Genomic DNA, 15,687 nt, shown 5'->3' on the forward strand with positions numbered 1-15,687 from the left:
TTGTTTGCTTATGAGACTGTGTCTCATGTGTGGCCCCCGGCTAGCCTTGAACTTGCTACCTAGACAAGGCTGGTCCTGAACTCGCCATCCTCTTGCCTCCACACCCAAGTGCAAGGACACCCATACTGTCACTTCTGGCTCTTGTATACGGTCTGGAAGGATGAGTTCACCGGCAGAGGGTGTTTGATGAATGTAAGAGTGAATTCCAAGTGGGGAGAAATCTCAAGAGCTGCGGCTAACAGCAGAAAACATGGACACTTTTGGTGATGAGAAATACAAGATGGAGGTAAAGAGGTAGGAAAGGCCAGGAGACTGCAGAGTGGATACTTAAAGCTAGTTCAGGGAAGTAATTCAGAAAGAGTTGCTACCTGTGACGACTCCCTGTGACTGCCTGTGACCACTGCCTGTGACCACTGCCTTTGATGACTGCCTGTGACCGCTGCCTGTGACTTGCTGTTCTTGTTCCAAGTTTTTTGTTTATTTTGTTTTCTTGGTTTTCAGCACTGGGGATGGAACTGAGAGCCTCAAACGTGGCCCACCTCTGACCTATAGTCCCAGTCCCTGGTTCTATATTGACTAAGTCACTTAGATCTAATCGTAAGCAAAGTCCTGTGGAACTGAGAACTATTTCTAAGTTCACCCTCTTCTCGTCCAGTTGTAACTGAAAAGTCAAGAGAGAAGAGAGAACTCATTTAGTGCTAGGTGTGGTGGTGTGCCCCTTGATCACAGCTCTTCAGAGGCAGAGGCCGGAGTATCACAAGTTTGAGGCCATTCTGGGCCATATATCAAGTTTTAGACATGATTTAGACAAGATGTATGAGAGAGAAACATTTACTGTTTATTGGCAACATGAGTTCACATGTAGTTTCCAGTAGCAGAAACAAGTGGGCCTGTGATATTTGCAGGGTTCCCAAGTCCAAGTTCCTTTAGCCTGTCATTGATGTAACTGATGGAATCCTTGGAGTTAGGCACCTCTGGACCATCTAATCAGGGTCCTACAAGGACACAGCAGTATCTTGTCTATGTTCGTGTGTGTGTGTGTGTGTGTGTGTGTGTGTGTATAAACTTCCTATTTCCAGATTCAGAACAATCATCAGGAGGCAGAAGTGGGCAACTGGATGTTGAGGGAAGACCTGCTCACTCTATCAAGGCCACTGGAGAAACATTGTAAATAATCCAGTGCCCAGAGTTTGATGGCCTTGGGGGCCTGAGTGCTTGCTTCATGGAGCTTCCCATTGGACAATATTAGTGTTGGAAAGATGTGGTTCATCTGGTAAGAAAAAACTTCAGGCTTTGATTGCTTAGGTAGAAAATCCAACATCCTAGAGTCAAGGCAATTATAAAACAGGCCAACTAAGGTTGAGGCACCCTGGTGCACTCGATTTATCTAGAAGGGGCATCCCCTAGCCAATGTCATCTCAGAAGATGAAGTCAAAGAGGGAAAAGTTGCCCACCTCACAAAAAAAAAATCAGAAATGCACATTTTGGTGTATTCGCTCTTGAATTTTCCATGTTGGCACTTAATTCAGTTGAGATATCTGAATAAAGCCAAAGTTTGTCTGTGGGCTGGTGGTGGCCCTGAAGCTGGTCAGCTGGCAACCTCTGCCCTGAACCTCTACCTCACCCTAAACCTCTACCCTACCTAAACCTCTACAACCCCTCCCCTAAGCTTCTCCAGCTCATGGGCTTTCCTTCCCTCCCCCAGCTTCTCATTCCTATATAATTCTGCCATGTGCTTTCTTGGTTCCTTCTCTCTTGGTCCGCTTGACACGCCCCTCTTGGTCCTTTCTCTTGGTCCTCTTGCCTCTCTTTTGGCTCCCTCTCTTCGCTCTTGAACCCCTCTCTCTCTTTCCTCTCTCTCTTCTCCTCCTCTCTCATTCTCGCCTTCTCTCCTCCCACGGCCCAGTTCAGTCTACTGGTTATATGTGGTCCACTACATCCTCTCCCTGCTCTGGACTCTTCAGATGCCTCTAGCTGTTCTCCCCATCATCTCTACAATAAAGGCCTTCCCCTCGACCATACCTTCGAGGGGTCATATATCTTCACTTTATTACACAATTATACTCTCATCTCTATATGAATATAGTAGTAAAATATAGCATTTGGTATTTCTCTATGGAAAGGGGAGCCCCGAATTCACAATAGCACAGAGCTCATGTAAGAGTTTGGTCTCTCTAATAGTTGGCTAATTCAGATTACTGATAAGCCTTGTGTTTTTGAATCAAGTCATAAGGCTTGAAAGTCACTTGTTTGTGGCTGCAAGGCCTGTTATGAAAGTTACATACTCTGACCTAGATTTCTTCCACCTGTCAGCCCATGACAGCTACAGCAAGTGCACAGGGGGAGAGTCTGGGGATGGTAATCCCGAGAGAGTTCTCCTGGTGTGTGCAGGGCAAGTCCCACCTCGTTAGCACAGGAAAGCAAGGCATGTGGGAGGCTGTCGGTTTGATCTAAAGGGCATTTCTGTACATTTTCTTTACAGACCAGTTTCTCTATGTGTTTTTAAAGGGTTATTTTTATTTATGTGTATGTGTGTGCCTGTGTGAATGCATGCCACACATGTGTGGCCACCTATGGAAGCCGGATAAGAGTGTAGGATCCCCTGGAGCTACATCCCCTAGAATTACAGGTGGCTGTGAGCCACCCAACTTGGAAATTGGGTGCTGGGAACAGAATTCAGATCCTCTGGAAGTGCTCTTAACCACTGAGCCATCTTTCCAGCCCTAATCTGTCTGTCTGTCTGTCTGTCTGTCTGTCTCTCTCTCTCTCTCTCTCTCTCTCTCTCTCTCTCTCTCTGTGTGTGTGTGTGTGTTGAAGGAGGAGCAGTGGGCCACTTCCCTCTGCCTGACTCCCAGCTAGTTTTACCCAAAATAATTACACGGAAACTGTATTATTTTAAACACTGCCTGGCCCATTAGTTTTAGCCTCTTCTTGGCTAACTCTCACATCTTGATTAACCCATTTCTAATAATCTGTGTATCACCATGGGGTCGTGACTTACCGGGAAGATTCTAACCCACGTCCATCTCGGGTCTGAGCTTCATGGTGTCTGCCTGACTCTTCTCTTCTTCCTCCCAAAATTCTGTTCTATCTACTCCATCCACCTAAGGGCTGGCCTATAAAAAGGACAAGGCAGTTTCTTTATTAACCAATGAAAGTAACACATAGACAGAAGACACTCCTACATCCCCCCTCTCCATTCCTCCCTCCCTTCCTTCCCTTTCTTTTTTTTTTTTTTTTTAGACAGTCCCTCTGTGTAACAGCTTTTAACTGTTCTGGAACTTGCTTCATTGACCTGGCTGGCCCTGAACTCACAGAGATCCACCTGCCTCTGCCTCCTTCATGAGCCACCATTGCCACCCCACCCCCGATTTCTTTTTTTGTACTACCAAAACAGCCTGCTCAACCTCTCTGACTTGGTTTTTGTTTCCATCTAGAATGATGGTCAGAACAAACATCTCTCTAGAATAAGACTGTTTAGGGATTTTCACTATTGAAACTTGGTGGAAACCCTACTTTTAAGTCAGCACAGTATTTCATAAAGTAATCAAAAATGTCTCTAGTTTGGTCTGGAATTTCACTAAAGATGATGAGTTAAACTGATAGTTCTTCCAGATGCAGAGGTTTTTCACCCTGGAGCCCTTAGGGCAAGGATCACAGACGACCTAGGATGTGGAAGGATGTGGGGATCTCAGCAGGGTTTGCCTGACCGTGCTAGACAGGTGATGTCACTTCAGTCAAAGAGGAATTACTGCCTAGCTGAGTACAGGAGAGGGGGCTGGGGAAGATGAAGAAGCATCACATTAAAATTCAATGCAAAGTGAAGGCTCCCGAGCAAGGGTGAATGAGTCAGCAAGAAACCTGCTTCCAGGATTTTAGTTACTGCTCTTGCAGTGACTACATTAAATAGAGAAGCAGATTCTCATCATCTATTTGAAGCAATGCCATTACTCACCAGATGGCAAATAGACAGCAAACTCATTTTCTAGAGTATCTTTTTCAGTTGTAAAGTGAAAGGTCTGTTTAGGGTCACAAACGTTGGCACAATTGGTCATTTAGCCTTCGGAACAATGAAAGATATTTTTGGTTTTCAAGTCCAGTCCTGTATCTTTGTTCATGATTTTAATGCATAGTTACCCCTTCTGTTAGCAGTCACACAGAGTGTGTGAATGCACACACACACACACACACACACACACACACACACACCAAGTTTCTTGAGAAATAAACACACACATAAACATTCAGTTCATTTTCTCTTTAAGGAATGTATGCACTAAATATCACCTCTGCTATTTTTTTTTACATCAAGCCTACAACAATGTGTGTATCAAGTTCTTTAGGAGTTTTGTGAGGTGTAGGTGGTCATGTGACCAAACTTGCCCTTTAGCATAACCTTAATCACACATTCAGTAACCGAGTCAGAAATATGCCAGGATCTTAGTTGGGGCTCCATTCAAGGAGACCCCCCTCCCAACACTAGGACCAAGTGAAAGTAGACAGTGAGTATTCATCAGAGAAAGAGCTGAGCAAAGACCTGATATTGATGAAAATCTCTACATGGTCCACGCTTGGTTGAGTGTTGTATATGGAGAAGATAACTTACCTATATGTTAGGGTTTGAATCTGAATTGTCCCTCACAGCTCATGCTTTGAGTGCTTGTACCCCAGATCATGGGATTATATTGGGAGAGACTACAGAACCTCTAGGAGGTAGAGCCTGGCTACTGGAGTAGGCCACTAGAGATAGGACTTGGAAGGTTGTATCTGGCCCACTTCTTTCTTTCTGCTTTTAGGTTCCCAGTGATGTGAACAGCCTCTGCCACACTCCTAACACCAGTGGAGTGTTGTGTTATATTTTGATTGTGTTCTGACAAATAAACCTTGCTTGGAGTCAGAGGGTAGAGTTAGTCACTAGCTGATCAAAATTAACCATAGAGGTTTGGAGGACTGTAGACAAAGAGGGGAGAGGAGGTAGTAAGGCTGGCTGAGAGAGGATCTAGGCCCTTTTGGATGGAGGGACAGTAGAGGTAGGAAGTGACTAGTGACTTTTCCCTGCTTCTCTGATCTTTCAGGTTCTTACCCCAATATTTCACTCCCTGATTTTATATTGATAAGGGTTCATTAGATTGACACTTCAGTAGAGCTGCTCTTCTCTGTTTTTCCTTGCTGCAATGGGATAAAACTCTAATAACCTCGAGCTAAAAGAACTTCCCTCCTTGAGGTCCTTCTTCTCATTAGGCATTCTGTCACAGCAATGCCAAATAACTAATGGACTGTAGAATGCAAATTACACCACAGAATTGTTTCTGCCCTGAGGCAAGAGGATTGTTCTCTGTAACTCCTTCACTGTCAGTCATAAGCTTAGAGATAGAAGCTCCCCTGCTCAGAGGCTCTCCTCAGCCAACTCTAGTAAGACAAAGTTAGAGGTTTAAGATGATAGCCACACCCTGGAAATTGTTGTGGGTGGTGGGAATAGAGATAAGACAAGGAAGCACCAGCTGATACAGGATTAGAGCGGGGTATCAAAGCATCCTTTGCTGCATGCATCTGACCCATGCTTTCTTTTGACAGATGTAAATCTGAACTTTTCTCAGGACCACTGGGGAAAAATCCTTCTTTGTTCATCAAGGACCCAGCAGGACCTGCTGGCATGTGTGGCGTCCACACTGGGAAGAGCTAACTGAGGAAGCAAGACTAATGTAGAGAAGCAGAGACTCAGGGACATTGTATGGACCTGAGAACCAGCTGACAGTGAAGTGGCCTGGGCTGGCAGCAGTATCTAAACAGACACTGAAAACTGAGGAGTCCCAGAGACGCTGATATCTATAATGAGAGCCATGGCAGAAACACTCGTGGAAGATGCTGGGAGAGCAGACAAGCAACAGGCAAAACTGAAGAAAAGCTTTTGTGTCTGTGTTGGTTCTAGTCTCTACAGCTTCCTTGGGGGAATGGGACATCCCCTGAAACTGTAAAACAGGCTTGTTCATTTTCATCTTTTCCTAGGCGAGTCTGACCCTTCTTGCATACCACATGATGCCACCTCCCGTGATCACTGTCAATTAGAAACAGTAGAAGCCAATCTAATAGCAACCAAACCTTTGGATCCTCTGAAAGCCATTAATGGTATCTGATGGGCATTTAAATAGGAAGCCACAGGCCATAGGCTCTAAGCAGCGCAGGCACAAGCCAACACAGCAGCCATAGGTAGCTAAAACAATGGTAGAGAAGAACCCTGGGAAACAGACTATGTAGGTCTTCACAGAGAAACAGGTTAGTGGTACAAATGCAAAAATAAGCAGAATCCAAGAAATGCAACTTCATAAGAACTAGAGTAATAGCCTCACATCTTGAATTTAAACTTCAAATTATGAGACAGGGCCTTGCTGAGCATTTTGGGATGGCTTTGAACTTCCTGTGCTACTGTCTGAGCCTCTCAAGTGCTGGGATGGCACTTACCTCACATCCTGAGTTTGTAGTTTCAATCCTGGGTCTCTGATATAGCTTCATTTTCTGCTTTCAGACGCCTTAGCTTAGACATTATCCATTGACCTTATTTAATACTGTTCATTGCTGTGGGACAATGGTCTATACCCTGTCACTTGTATTTTAAATAAACGCTGATTGGCCTAGTATCTCAGGCTGGAAGGAGAGGCGGGCAATGAGAACAGGAGAATTCTGGGGAGAGAAAGAGTCAGTCTGCAGTTGTCACCCAAACACAGAAGAAGCCAGACACAGAGCAAGCAAGATGTGACTGCCTCTCCAAAGAAGATACCAAGCCATGTGGCTAACACAGACAAGTGTTTTGGGCTAATATAAGTTATAAGAGTTAGTAAGAAGCCTGAGCTAATAGACCAATCAGTTTATAATTAATGTAGACCTCTGTGTATTTCTTTGGGATTGAACGCCTGTGGGATCAGGCAGTACAGAAACCTCAGTCTCCACTGGCTTCAGTTATGGACTACACTATGGAACTGTAAGGTAAAATAAACCCTCTTCTCCCCATGTTGTCTTGGTCATGGTGTTTTATCACAGCAATAGAAACCCTAAGATAAGAGGAAAGCTTAAATGAGATAAAATTTGGAAGAGCTGGGGTTGGAATCCAAATCAGGAGACTCATGTTGAAGTCATGTTCCAGGGCACTAGGTTGTTCCAGCTCTTGGCAGAGACTAAAATTGCTTAGAAAAAAAAAAGAAAGAAAGAAAGAATATTTGTTTTACAAAGCCAGCCACAGTGTAAGAGAATTCTAGCTTTCAGATCGGGAGTAACCATAGACTCCCATCAGTTTTGGGGGCATCAGGCCCTCTGACCTCTGCTATTTCTCCCTGGACTGTCAGGGTCTCATGGGTTCCACTTGAAAGAGAAATTAGACAGGATGAGGTCAGCTTTCAGTGGTCACATGCTGAGTGCAGCCGCAGCCTAGACTACAGCTGGACTCCTCATACAGGCTGGGCTGTCCTTGTTCACAGCCCCCATTGGCATTTTCTTTCTTCCACTCCAGTGAGCCAGCTGGCTAGGGCCTGAAGGCTATCCCCTTAAGGAATGTGAAGAATGCCACACCAACACTCAATTCACCATCAGTGATTATCTGGAAGTGGACAGGGATAGTTCCAGAGCTAATGGTACAAGAGAAACCATCCATTCATATAAATATATACATATGTATATCAGACTTGGGGCTAGGAAGATAGCTCAGTGGGTAAAAGTGTTTACCGTGCAAGTATAAGGACATGAGTCTGAATCTCCAGGCCCTGTGTAAAATGCTAAAAGTGTGGCATTAGCATCTAGAAGCTCAGGGCTCTGTTGTTGGTAGACACTCTTTGGCCATTCTAAGAGATGGAGGTAAGAGCATCCCCAGAAGTGTATGGGCCAGCTAACTCAGCATATGCCCAAAAAATAACAAAGAAACACTGTTTAGGAGACGAACAAGGTAAGCCAGCATGTCAAGACACTTGCCACCAAGCCCGATGACCTGAGTTAGACTCCCCAGAACCCACATGGTAGAAGGAGAGGGCTGATTCCTGCAAGTTGTCCCTTTGATCTCCCCATTTGTGCTAAGGCACATTTGTGCACACACATATGCACATGGTGCACACATCATACAGACACAAGCAAACAAATAAATGTAATAATAAAAAATTTAAGAAGACTTTTTTAAACAAGGTAGAAAGCAAGAATGAACATCTGACGTCTTCTGATCTCCACATATACACTATGGCATGCATGTCCTCATGCACAAACATATATGGTACCCAAACACTACATAAAATAAAGTAAATAATTCTAAAATTGAAGAGACTGTAAGTTTTCAGGCTGTTGGTCTGCTGGTAACTTTTGAATTGCATCTGTATTTTTTTTCCATTTTCTTAATGTTTAAAAATGTCCCAGATATATCTCCAAATATTAAAAATGTTTGTGCAGGATTTGTTAGAGATGCATTTGAAACTAGAATAGAACCTGAAAGAAAATTTTATTTTTATTTATATATGTATGGGTGTTTTGTTTATATGTCTATCTATGTACCACATGCATGGCTGGTTCCCAGGGAGGCTAGAAAAGGGTTCCTGGTCCCCTCACACTATAGTTATAGATGGTTGTGAACCATAGGATAGGAGTCCACAGTTGAAGCTGGGCCCTTTAGAAAACAGCTAATGCTCTTAACCATAGAGCCATTTTTTTCCCAGTCCCTAGAACTTGAAATTTTAATATTTCTAACCATATGTTTTTCTTCCTTCCTCCTCTTTTTTTTTTTCTTTCCTGGTCTCATTATGTAGCAGCTCAGGCTGGATTCGGAAGCTCAGTCCTCCTGAGTGCCGGGGTGGCAAGCATATGCTACCTACCATGCCCAGCTGTTCTTCTTAAGCACAATGCGGAAGGATACTCCCCGCCTTTAGACAGCAGTGCCAGCTCCGCGAGTTTCTCCTTTGTGAATGTCATGGGCACAGTGATGTGCCTCTCAAGTCATTGTCTCAGCTGCTCAAGTGCTGTTGGCAGACATTCTTCAGCTTTCAGGTTGTACCATGTGCATATCTGTTACCCAAAGAGGTCAGAAGAGGTTTTTTGCTCACCTGGATCTAGAGATAGTTGTGAGCCATCTTGTAGATGCTGGGAACTGAATCTTAGTTCTCTCCAAGAGCAATAGGGAGCACTTGAGCACCATCACTCCAGCTCCTGTGGCCCATTATCTAATTAGGTTGCTTCTTCTCCTGTTGTCAAGTTCTTAAGACATCTTTGTATATGCTTTATTAGATATATTTTTAAAACTATTTTCTTCCAGGCTGTCTTGCTTTTATTTTTCACGGTAGTATCCTCTATAGATCAGAAGTTTTAAAGTCTAGTGAAGTTTTCCCCTTTTTTAAAAAGTAATTTAAATAATGGAGAGAGAGAGAGAGAGAGAGAGAGAGAGAGAGAGAGAGAGAGAGAGAGAGAGAGGTTCCTGTGTGGACACATGTGCCACAGTATACATGTAGAGATGAGAGGACAACTTTGTTGAGTCAGATCTCTCTTCCACCTTCACATGTGATCCTAGGACTGATCTCAGCTCATGAGGCTTACCCAGCAACCACCATCTTCTGCTGAGCCATCTTGCCAGCCCTAGCCTAACACATTCATTCTCTCTTTCATAGATCAGTGCTTTGGTATTGTATCTTCTATTATATCACCTAGGGATTTTTTTTGTAGTTTTATACCTTTAAGGTTTGGGTCCACTTTGGTTTTATTATTGAAAGCTCTAAGGTCTAGATCTAGATATTTTCTCCCTATATGTGCTGTTTCTTGTTGCTCCAGCATCAATTTTTGAAGAATATGTCTCTGTCCATTGTGTTGCTTCTGTCCCTGCATTGAAGCTCAGTTGGGCACATCTGTGTGGGTCTGTTTCTGAGCTCTCTGACCAGCTCCGTTATCTGTCTGTGTGCTCTTCCACCGGTTCCTCATGATCCTGGTTACTATAGCTCCAACTTCATTCCATTTCTTCAATGCTATGTTGATTATTCTGGATATTTCTTATCATATGAGATATATAAATACTGTTAGATTGATGTCTAATTATTTCTTTTTGGTATTAATATAAATGGTATTGGTTTTCATTTCAAATTGCATTTATTTATAATGGTGTAAACATGAATGGCTGACTTTTGTATATTTTTCTTATATCCTGTATCCCTGTAACATTTCTTAGTTGTGGGGTATTTTATTTTGTCAGTTTTACTTTTTTTTTATTTTTTTTATTTTCGGAACAGGGTTTCTCCGTAGCTTTTTGGTTCCTGTCCTAGAACTCACTCTGTATCCAGGCTGGCCTCGAACTCACAGAGATCTGCCTGCCTCTGCCTCCCGAGTGCTGGGATTAAAGACATGCGCCACCACCGCCCGGCTTTTTTTTTTGGTTTGTTTTTTGTTTTTGTTTTGTATATTACATTTTATACATAAATTGTTGCATTATCTAGGAACAGAGGTGGTTTGATTTCTTCCTTCTCCATCTGTATAACTTTTCTTTTCTTATTTCTTTGATGTATTGGTGCATTTATTTGATCTTATTACACAGAAAAAGTAGATTGTTGAAAATCAGTGTTGAAAGAGGACATTTCTGCCTTGTTCCTGATCTTTGAGGAAGGCTTTGAAGTTCTCATTGTTTAATGTGATGATAACTGTAGGATTTTTGAGATGTTCACAATCAAATGAAAGAAGTTACCCTTTATTCCTATTTTTGTTATAAATGGATTTTGGAAAATATCAATTGGCACTTCAAGAATTTCTGCCCTTTGACTTGCCCAGGATCCTCTTCTGATTAGGCCATCACTATTCTTCTACTAGGAAATGACACCTTTGTTCATTACTCCAAACACTTGAATATCTCCTGAGAGAACCAAAATGATGGAGGAGTCCAATCTAGGTGACTAAAAACAGGAACCATGACTAAAATAACAAATTGACAGGAAGGGTTGACCAGGCCTTAAATCTCATCTCCCTTTTATTAAATTTATTGTTAAATTGTTAATGATACTTGTTTTAAAAATGCATGGATAAGATTAATGTGAAAAATAAGAATGTCTCTCACTCTACAGCAGTGGTTCTCAACCCGTGGGTTGCAACCCCTGTAGGGGTTAAGCAACCCTTTTTCAGGGGTCTCTTGAGACCATCAGAAAACACAGATATTTACATCATGATGCATAGCAGTAGCAAAATTATAATTGTGAAGTAGCAACAAGGTCATTTTCTAAATTATTATTTTATTGATTATTTGGAAATCTTACATCATGTGCCCTCATTACACTCACCTCCCTGTCTTCCAATGTCTGCCATCACCTGTGACCTCTCCTTCCCCGAGAAAACAAGTCCATTTTGTGTTGTCCATGTATTCACTGGCGCAAACTCCTAGTGGCCGTCTCAAGAAGCGATGAGTCTCTCTCTTCTTTTATGCACGCCAGAAGTCATCAGCTGAGGAGTGCGGCTGCGCTAACTCTCCTGCCCCCATCCATTGCCTGCACCTCAGTGCTGTGGGCCGGCGAGGGGGAGGACCAGCTGTCCCACACCTATGAACATTAACATCTCTTCAGGCGGCAGCCCCGATCATGGATGTCCATCCACATGGATTTGGGTGGTAACATGGGCCACAAACATCAACATGGACCTTGGCCATACCAAGTCCTATGACCCACTCATGGCCCTCAGTGACTCTACAGACCACAAGCCTCAACACGGTCTCAGATGTTTACACAGGCGACTCACACCCGCATGGCTCTCTGAGGCAGCAAAGCCTGAGGACATCCCCAAGGCATCTGGGCAGTGGCACAGACTGCATATGTTAACCCCCACCTCAGGCTTCATCCAAGGCCCGGGGCAGCAACAGGGACCACTGGCACCAACATGGCCTCCAGTGGTATGGCAGACCACGGTTGCCCTGGTCTAATCCAGAAAGCTTTCCTCATCGCTGGCATCTGTCCTTACCCAGAGCCAGATGGATCCTGCAGTGCAGTGAGGCTGCAGGTTTTGAGTCTACACCTGCATAACAAGCTCCAGTCTGCTGTAAGTCATCCCATCAACCCTACTGGGTAATGACAGCATGGAGACCTCAGCCCTCTCTCTCGCCTTTCACCCATCTCGTCTCCAGTTCCTCCTCTCTCCAACCACAAACACCACTCTATTTTTCTATCTCTCCCAGCTCTCCATCACCTATTTGATCATTGTGGTGGCGCACGCTCACCCCAGGCTGTGGGTCTGGGTGGCATTTGGGTGGCTTATGGTTGGTCCACGACAGAATAATTTTTTGTTTGTTTGTTTGTTTTCAAGACATGGTTTCTCTGTAGCTTTGGAACCTGACCTGGAGCCAAACAGAATAATTTTATGGTTGGGGGCTACCACAACAAGAGGAACTGTATTAGAAAGGTCGCAGCATTTGGAAGGTTGAGAACCTTCTTTTACCTCCAAGTTAATCAGCAACCCTTGTTCGTGATTTTCCCCCTGCCATTTGAAGGATTAGCTCTGAGGGAGGCACGATCGTCCTGGCTGGAGACAGGGGAAGCAGAGACTAATGACGCAGTGGCAGTGTGCCAAGAACCAGCCAGCGTTTTAAAGAGGCCATTGGAAAAGCGAGAAGTAATGAGGGAGAGCTAGGATTTTTTTTTTCTGTGTTACTTATGGTAGAAGAGAGATGAGAGATAAGAGGGGAAGCAGTACAGTTCTCAACCCTCATCAACTCCCACACTTGGGAGATGGCCACAGAAATCGAGGCCCCCTGAAGGAAACAGAGCAATAGTCAGTACAGAGGCAAACAGAAGTGCTTCTGTGTTTAGCTGATATGGAAAAACTCCTTCCCTTCGCACAATATACATAGTCCTAGTAGCCAATACTTCAACCAACAAGAAAACTTACAGCAAAACAACTCCATTTTCACTGTTTTATTACAACTTTCCGCTCCCTATCCTTCTCCAGTCTCTCTCCTTCTTCCATGTGCTGGGAATTGATCCTTTTATTTGCTCAGACAGGGGGGCAATATGAACTGTCTTCAAGCCCGTTTCTTTTCAACTCTGCTCTCTGACCATTGTGAGGCTCTCCCTCCCCTCCCACTAGGGTATGTAGACTTGGAGATGGCCCCCAAGTCCTGGTATCCATAGCCTTAAATGATTTCTTCTCCTGAGTGTGAGCTAAACTTAACTTGATACTGTTAACCACATCAATGATTCAGACATAGAATATTTAACCTTATTTAACATGTTGTTCCCATAAGACTGACTCGATTGCCTTCTGAGCCTGGTGTTTTGAAGTGAGTAGACATGAAGCAGAGGCCTGTGTGGCAAAAACAAACAAACAAACAAACAAACAAACAAAAAACCCCTCCGTTTAGTTTCTAGCTATTTGTCATCAAGTAACAGAAGCCCCCAGATTAGCAGCCCCCAAGGAATGTTAGTAACAATCGTTTGATTGTCTTATAAAATGATCCATTTGAGCCTTCGGATAAGACACAGACCTTGACAAACAACATGATTCAACCTTGTGTTTGACCATGGAACAGAGAACCCATATCAGCTATCGCTATAACTAGATTCTTAGCTCACAGACATTGTAGGATGATAAAGATGTACTGTTTGAAGCCACTAAGCTTTGATGTAGCTTGTTACATAGTAATAAATAACCAACATGGGAAACATACATTTATAATTTTGTCAACACATACATATTTGTAATTTTCTATTGTAAAAAAATTTTTTTTTAACAGACTTAATTCACTTTTATTTTCCTTGTATAAAAACCCTTATGTGGTGGCCACAGCTGGAGCCTGGGTCCTCTGAACAGAGACTCTGGTGTGGTTTTTCACAAGATGGTCAGTGAATTCCTGATAAGGAGACTTGATGAACACAGTCTCTTTCCAGAGGTAGGGGGTCAGGTAGCTGTAGGTCTTAGAGATGGCATCAAAGGTGGCCTTGGCAAAGTTGCCCAGGGTGGCAGTGCAGCCCCTGGCTGATGTGTAGCAGTCATCGATGCCAGCCATCATCAGTAGCTTCTTGGGGACAGGAGCAGAGACTATGCCAGTGCCTCTGGGGGCAGGGATGAGACGCACCAGCACAGAACCACAGCGACCTGTCACTTTGCAAGGAACAGTGTGGGGCTTGCCAATCTTGTTCCCCCAGTAGCCTCTCCGCACAGGGACAATGGAAAGCTTGGCCAAGATAATGGCCCCACGGATGGCAGTGGCTACCTCCTTGGAGCACTTGACACCGAGACCTACGTGACCATTGTAGTCCCCAATAGCAACGAAAGCCTTGAACCTGGTCCGCTGGCCTGCCCTAGTCTGCTTCTGCACGGGCATGATCTTCAGAACCTCATCCTTTAGGGAAGCTCCCAGGAAAAAGTCAATAATCTCAGATTCCTTAATGGGCAGGGAGAACAGGTAGATCTCCTCTAGGGACTTGATCTTCATGTCCTTAACCAGGCGGCCCAGCTTGGTGACGGGAATCCACTCCTTGTCTTCAGCTTTACCTCCGCGAGCCCCGCGGCCTCGCCCTCGGCCACGGCCTCGACCACGGCCGCGGCCCCTCAGACCGCTGCCGAATCCTCCGCGGAAGCCGCCACGGCCTCCTAATCCTGGGCCCCCGGGTCCTCCGGACCCTCCCGCTGCACCGGCGTCATCCGCCATTTGGTGTTTTCTAGAAGAAGAAGAAGTCTATTGGAAGAAGAAGCTCTATTGTAAAAAATTTGAACAGAAAAGAAGCAGTTGGATCAACTAGATCTACCTAAAGGAACAATAGGGAAGGGTGGTAGAAGAGGGGAGAGATGATAGTAAAGGCAACCGTGGAAAATCAGATCTGGTGGCACACACATCTGTAACCCCAGCACTTGGAAAGTAGAGACAGGAGGATCAGGAGTTCAAGGCCAGCCAGAGCCATATAACGAGTTTGAAATCATCTTAGACTACATGAGATTCTGCCTCAGAACAAAACAAAGTAAAAAAATAAAAAATAAAAACCTTAAGTAGAATTGAATTCAAAAGAAAACTTATAAAGCAACATAGCAGAGCCTAAAACATTGTCTGAGCTGCAGTTTAAGAAGAGGTTGAACTTGACCACGGAAGGCTCTGTACCAGCCTGAGTCTGAGCTACAAAGACACTCCCATTGTGGTAAGATGCTTAGGATGCTCTCATACTAGCAACACAACTCAGAGCAGGGTCACTGTGTAAAGCTACATGCTAACCAGACAGCCAAGAAAAGGCCAGAAAATGGGCTCAGCCGGGGAAGAGCATCCAAGCTCTGGGAAGTGGCTTCCACCTTGGCATCATCACCGGTGAGGAAAGGAACATGGGGCAGAGTGAATAAGGCTTCCTCACAACCTTTCCAAAAGGGGGTCTGGGAAGCAATGGGTCACCCTACCAGGTGGGCTTGATTAAGATACTGCCTTATAACAACCAAGAAGGAACACTCCAAGACGATATCCGATCCCACTGCCTCCCAGGATGACAGTCACCTGATTTCGCTCTTGGGTGAGCTCTTCCTACTCCTGAGGGTTAGGTAGATTTGCAGGAGGGGCAGGAGTGAGCTAAAATGAAACCGTAGCATGTAGAGATGGCAGGAGGGCTACCAGATCCAATGACATAAAGAGACAAAGTGTGACAGGACATTGCTTCTCTACACCTGCTAATGCAGCACACATTTTCCAGACATCAGTGCCTTCCCTTCGAACCCTGACGAACTGTGTAA

General features: G+C 44.3%; 1 protein-coding gene across 1 annotated transcript; it reads right to left on the bottom strand.

The window, feature by feature from the left end:
* Positions 1–13,732: 13,732 nt before the first annotated feature.
* LOC126500033 (40S ribosomal protein S2-like) lies at positions 13,733–14,650 on the bottom strand. The gene has a single exon (XM_050139643.1). The coding sequence runs from the start codon at positions 14,627–14,629 to the stop codon at positions 13,748–13,750; it is 882 nt and encodes a 293-aa protein (XP_049995600.1). The 5' UTR covers positions 14,630–14,650; the 3' UTR covers positions 13,733–13,747.
* Positions 14,651–15,687: the final 1,037 nt, after the last annotated feature.

Source organism: Alexandromys fortis, unplaced genomic scaffold, assembly GCF_014885135.2.
Source record: "Alexandromys fortis isolate MF-2015 unplaced genomic scaffold, M_Fortis_MF-2015_v1.1 scaffold_36, whole genome shotgun sequence".
Taxonomy (NCBI): domain Eukaryota; kingdom Metazoa; phylum Chordata; class Mammalia; order Rodentia; family Cricetidae; genus Alexandromys; species Alexandromys fortis.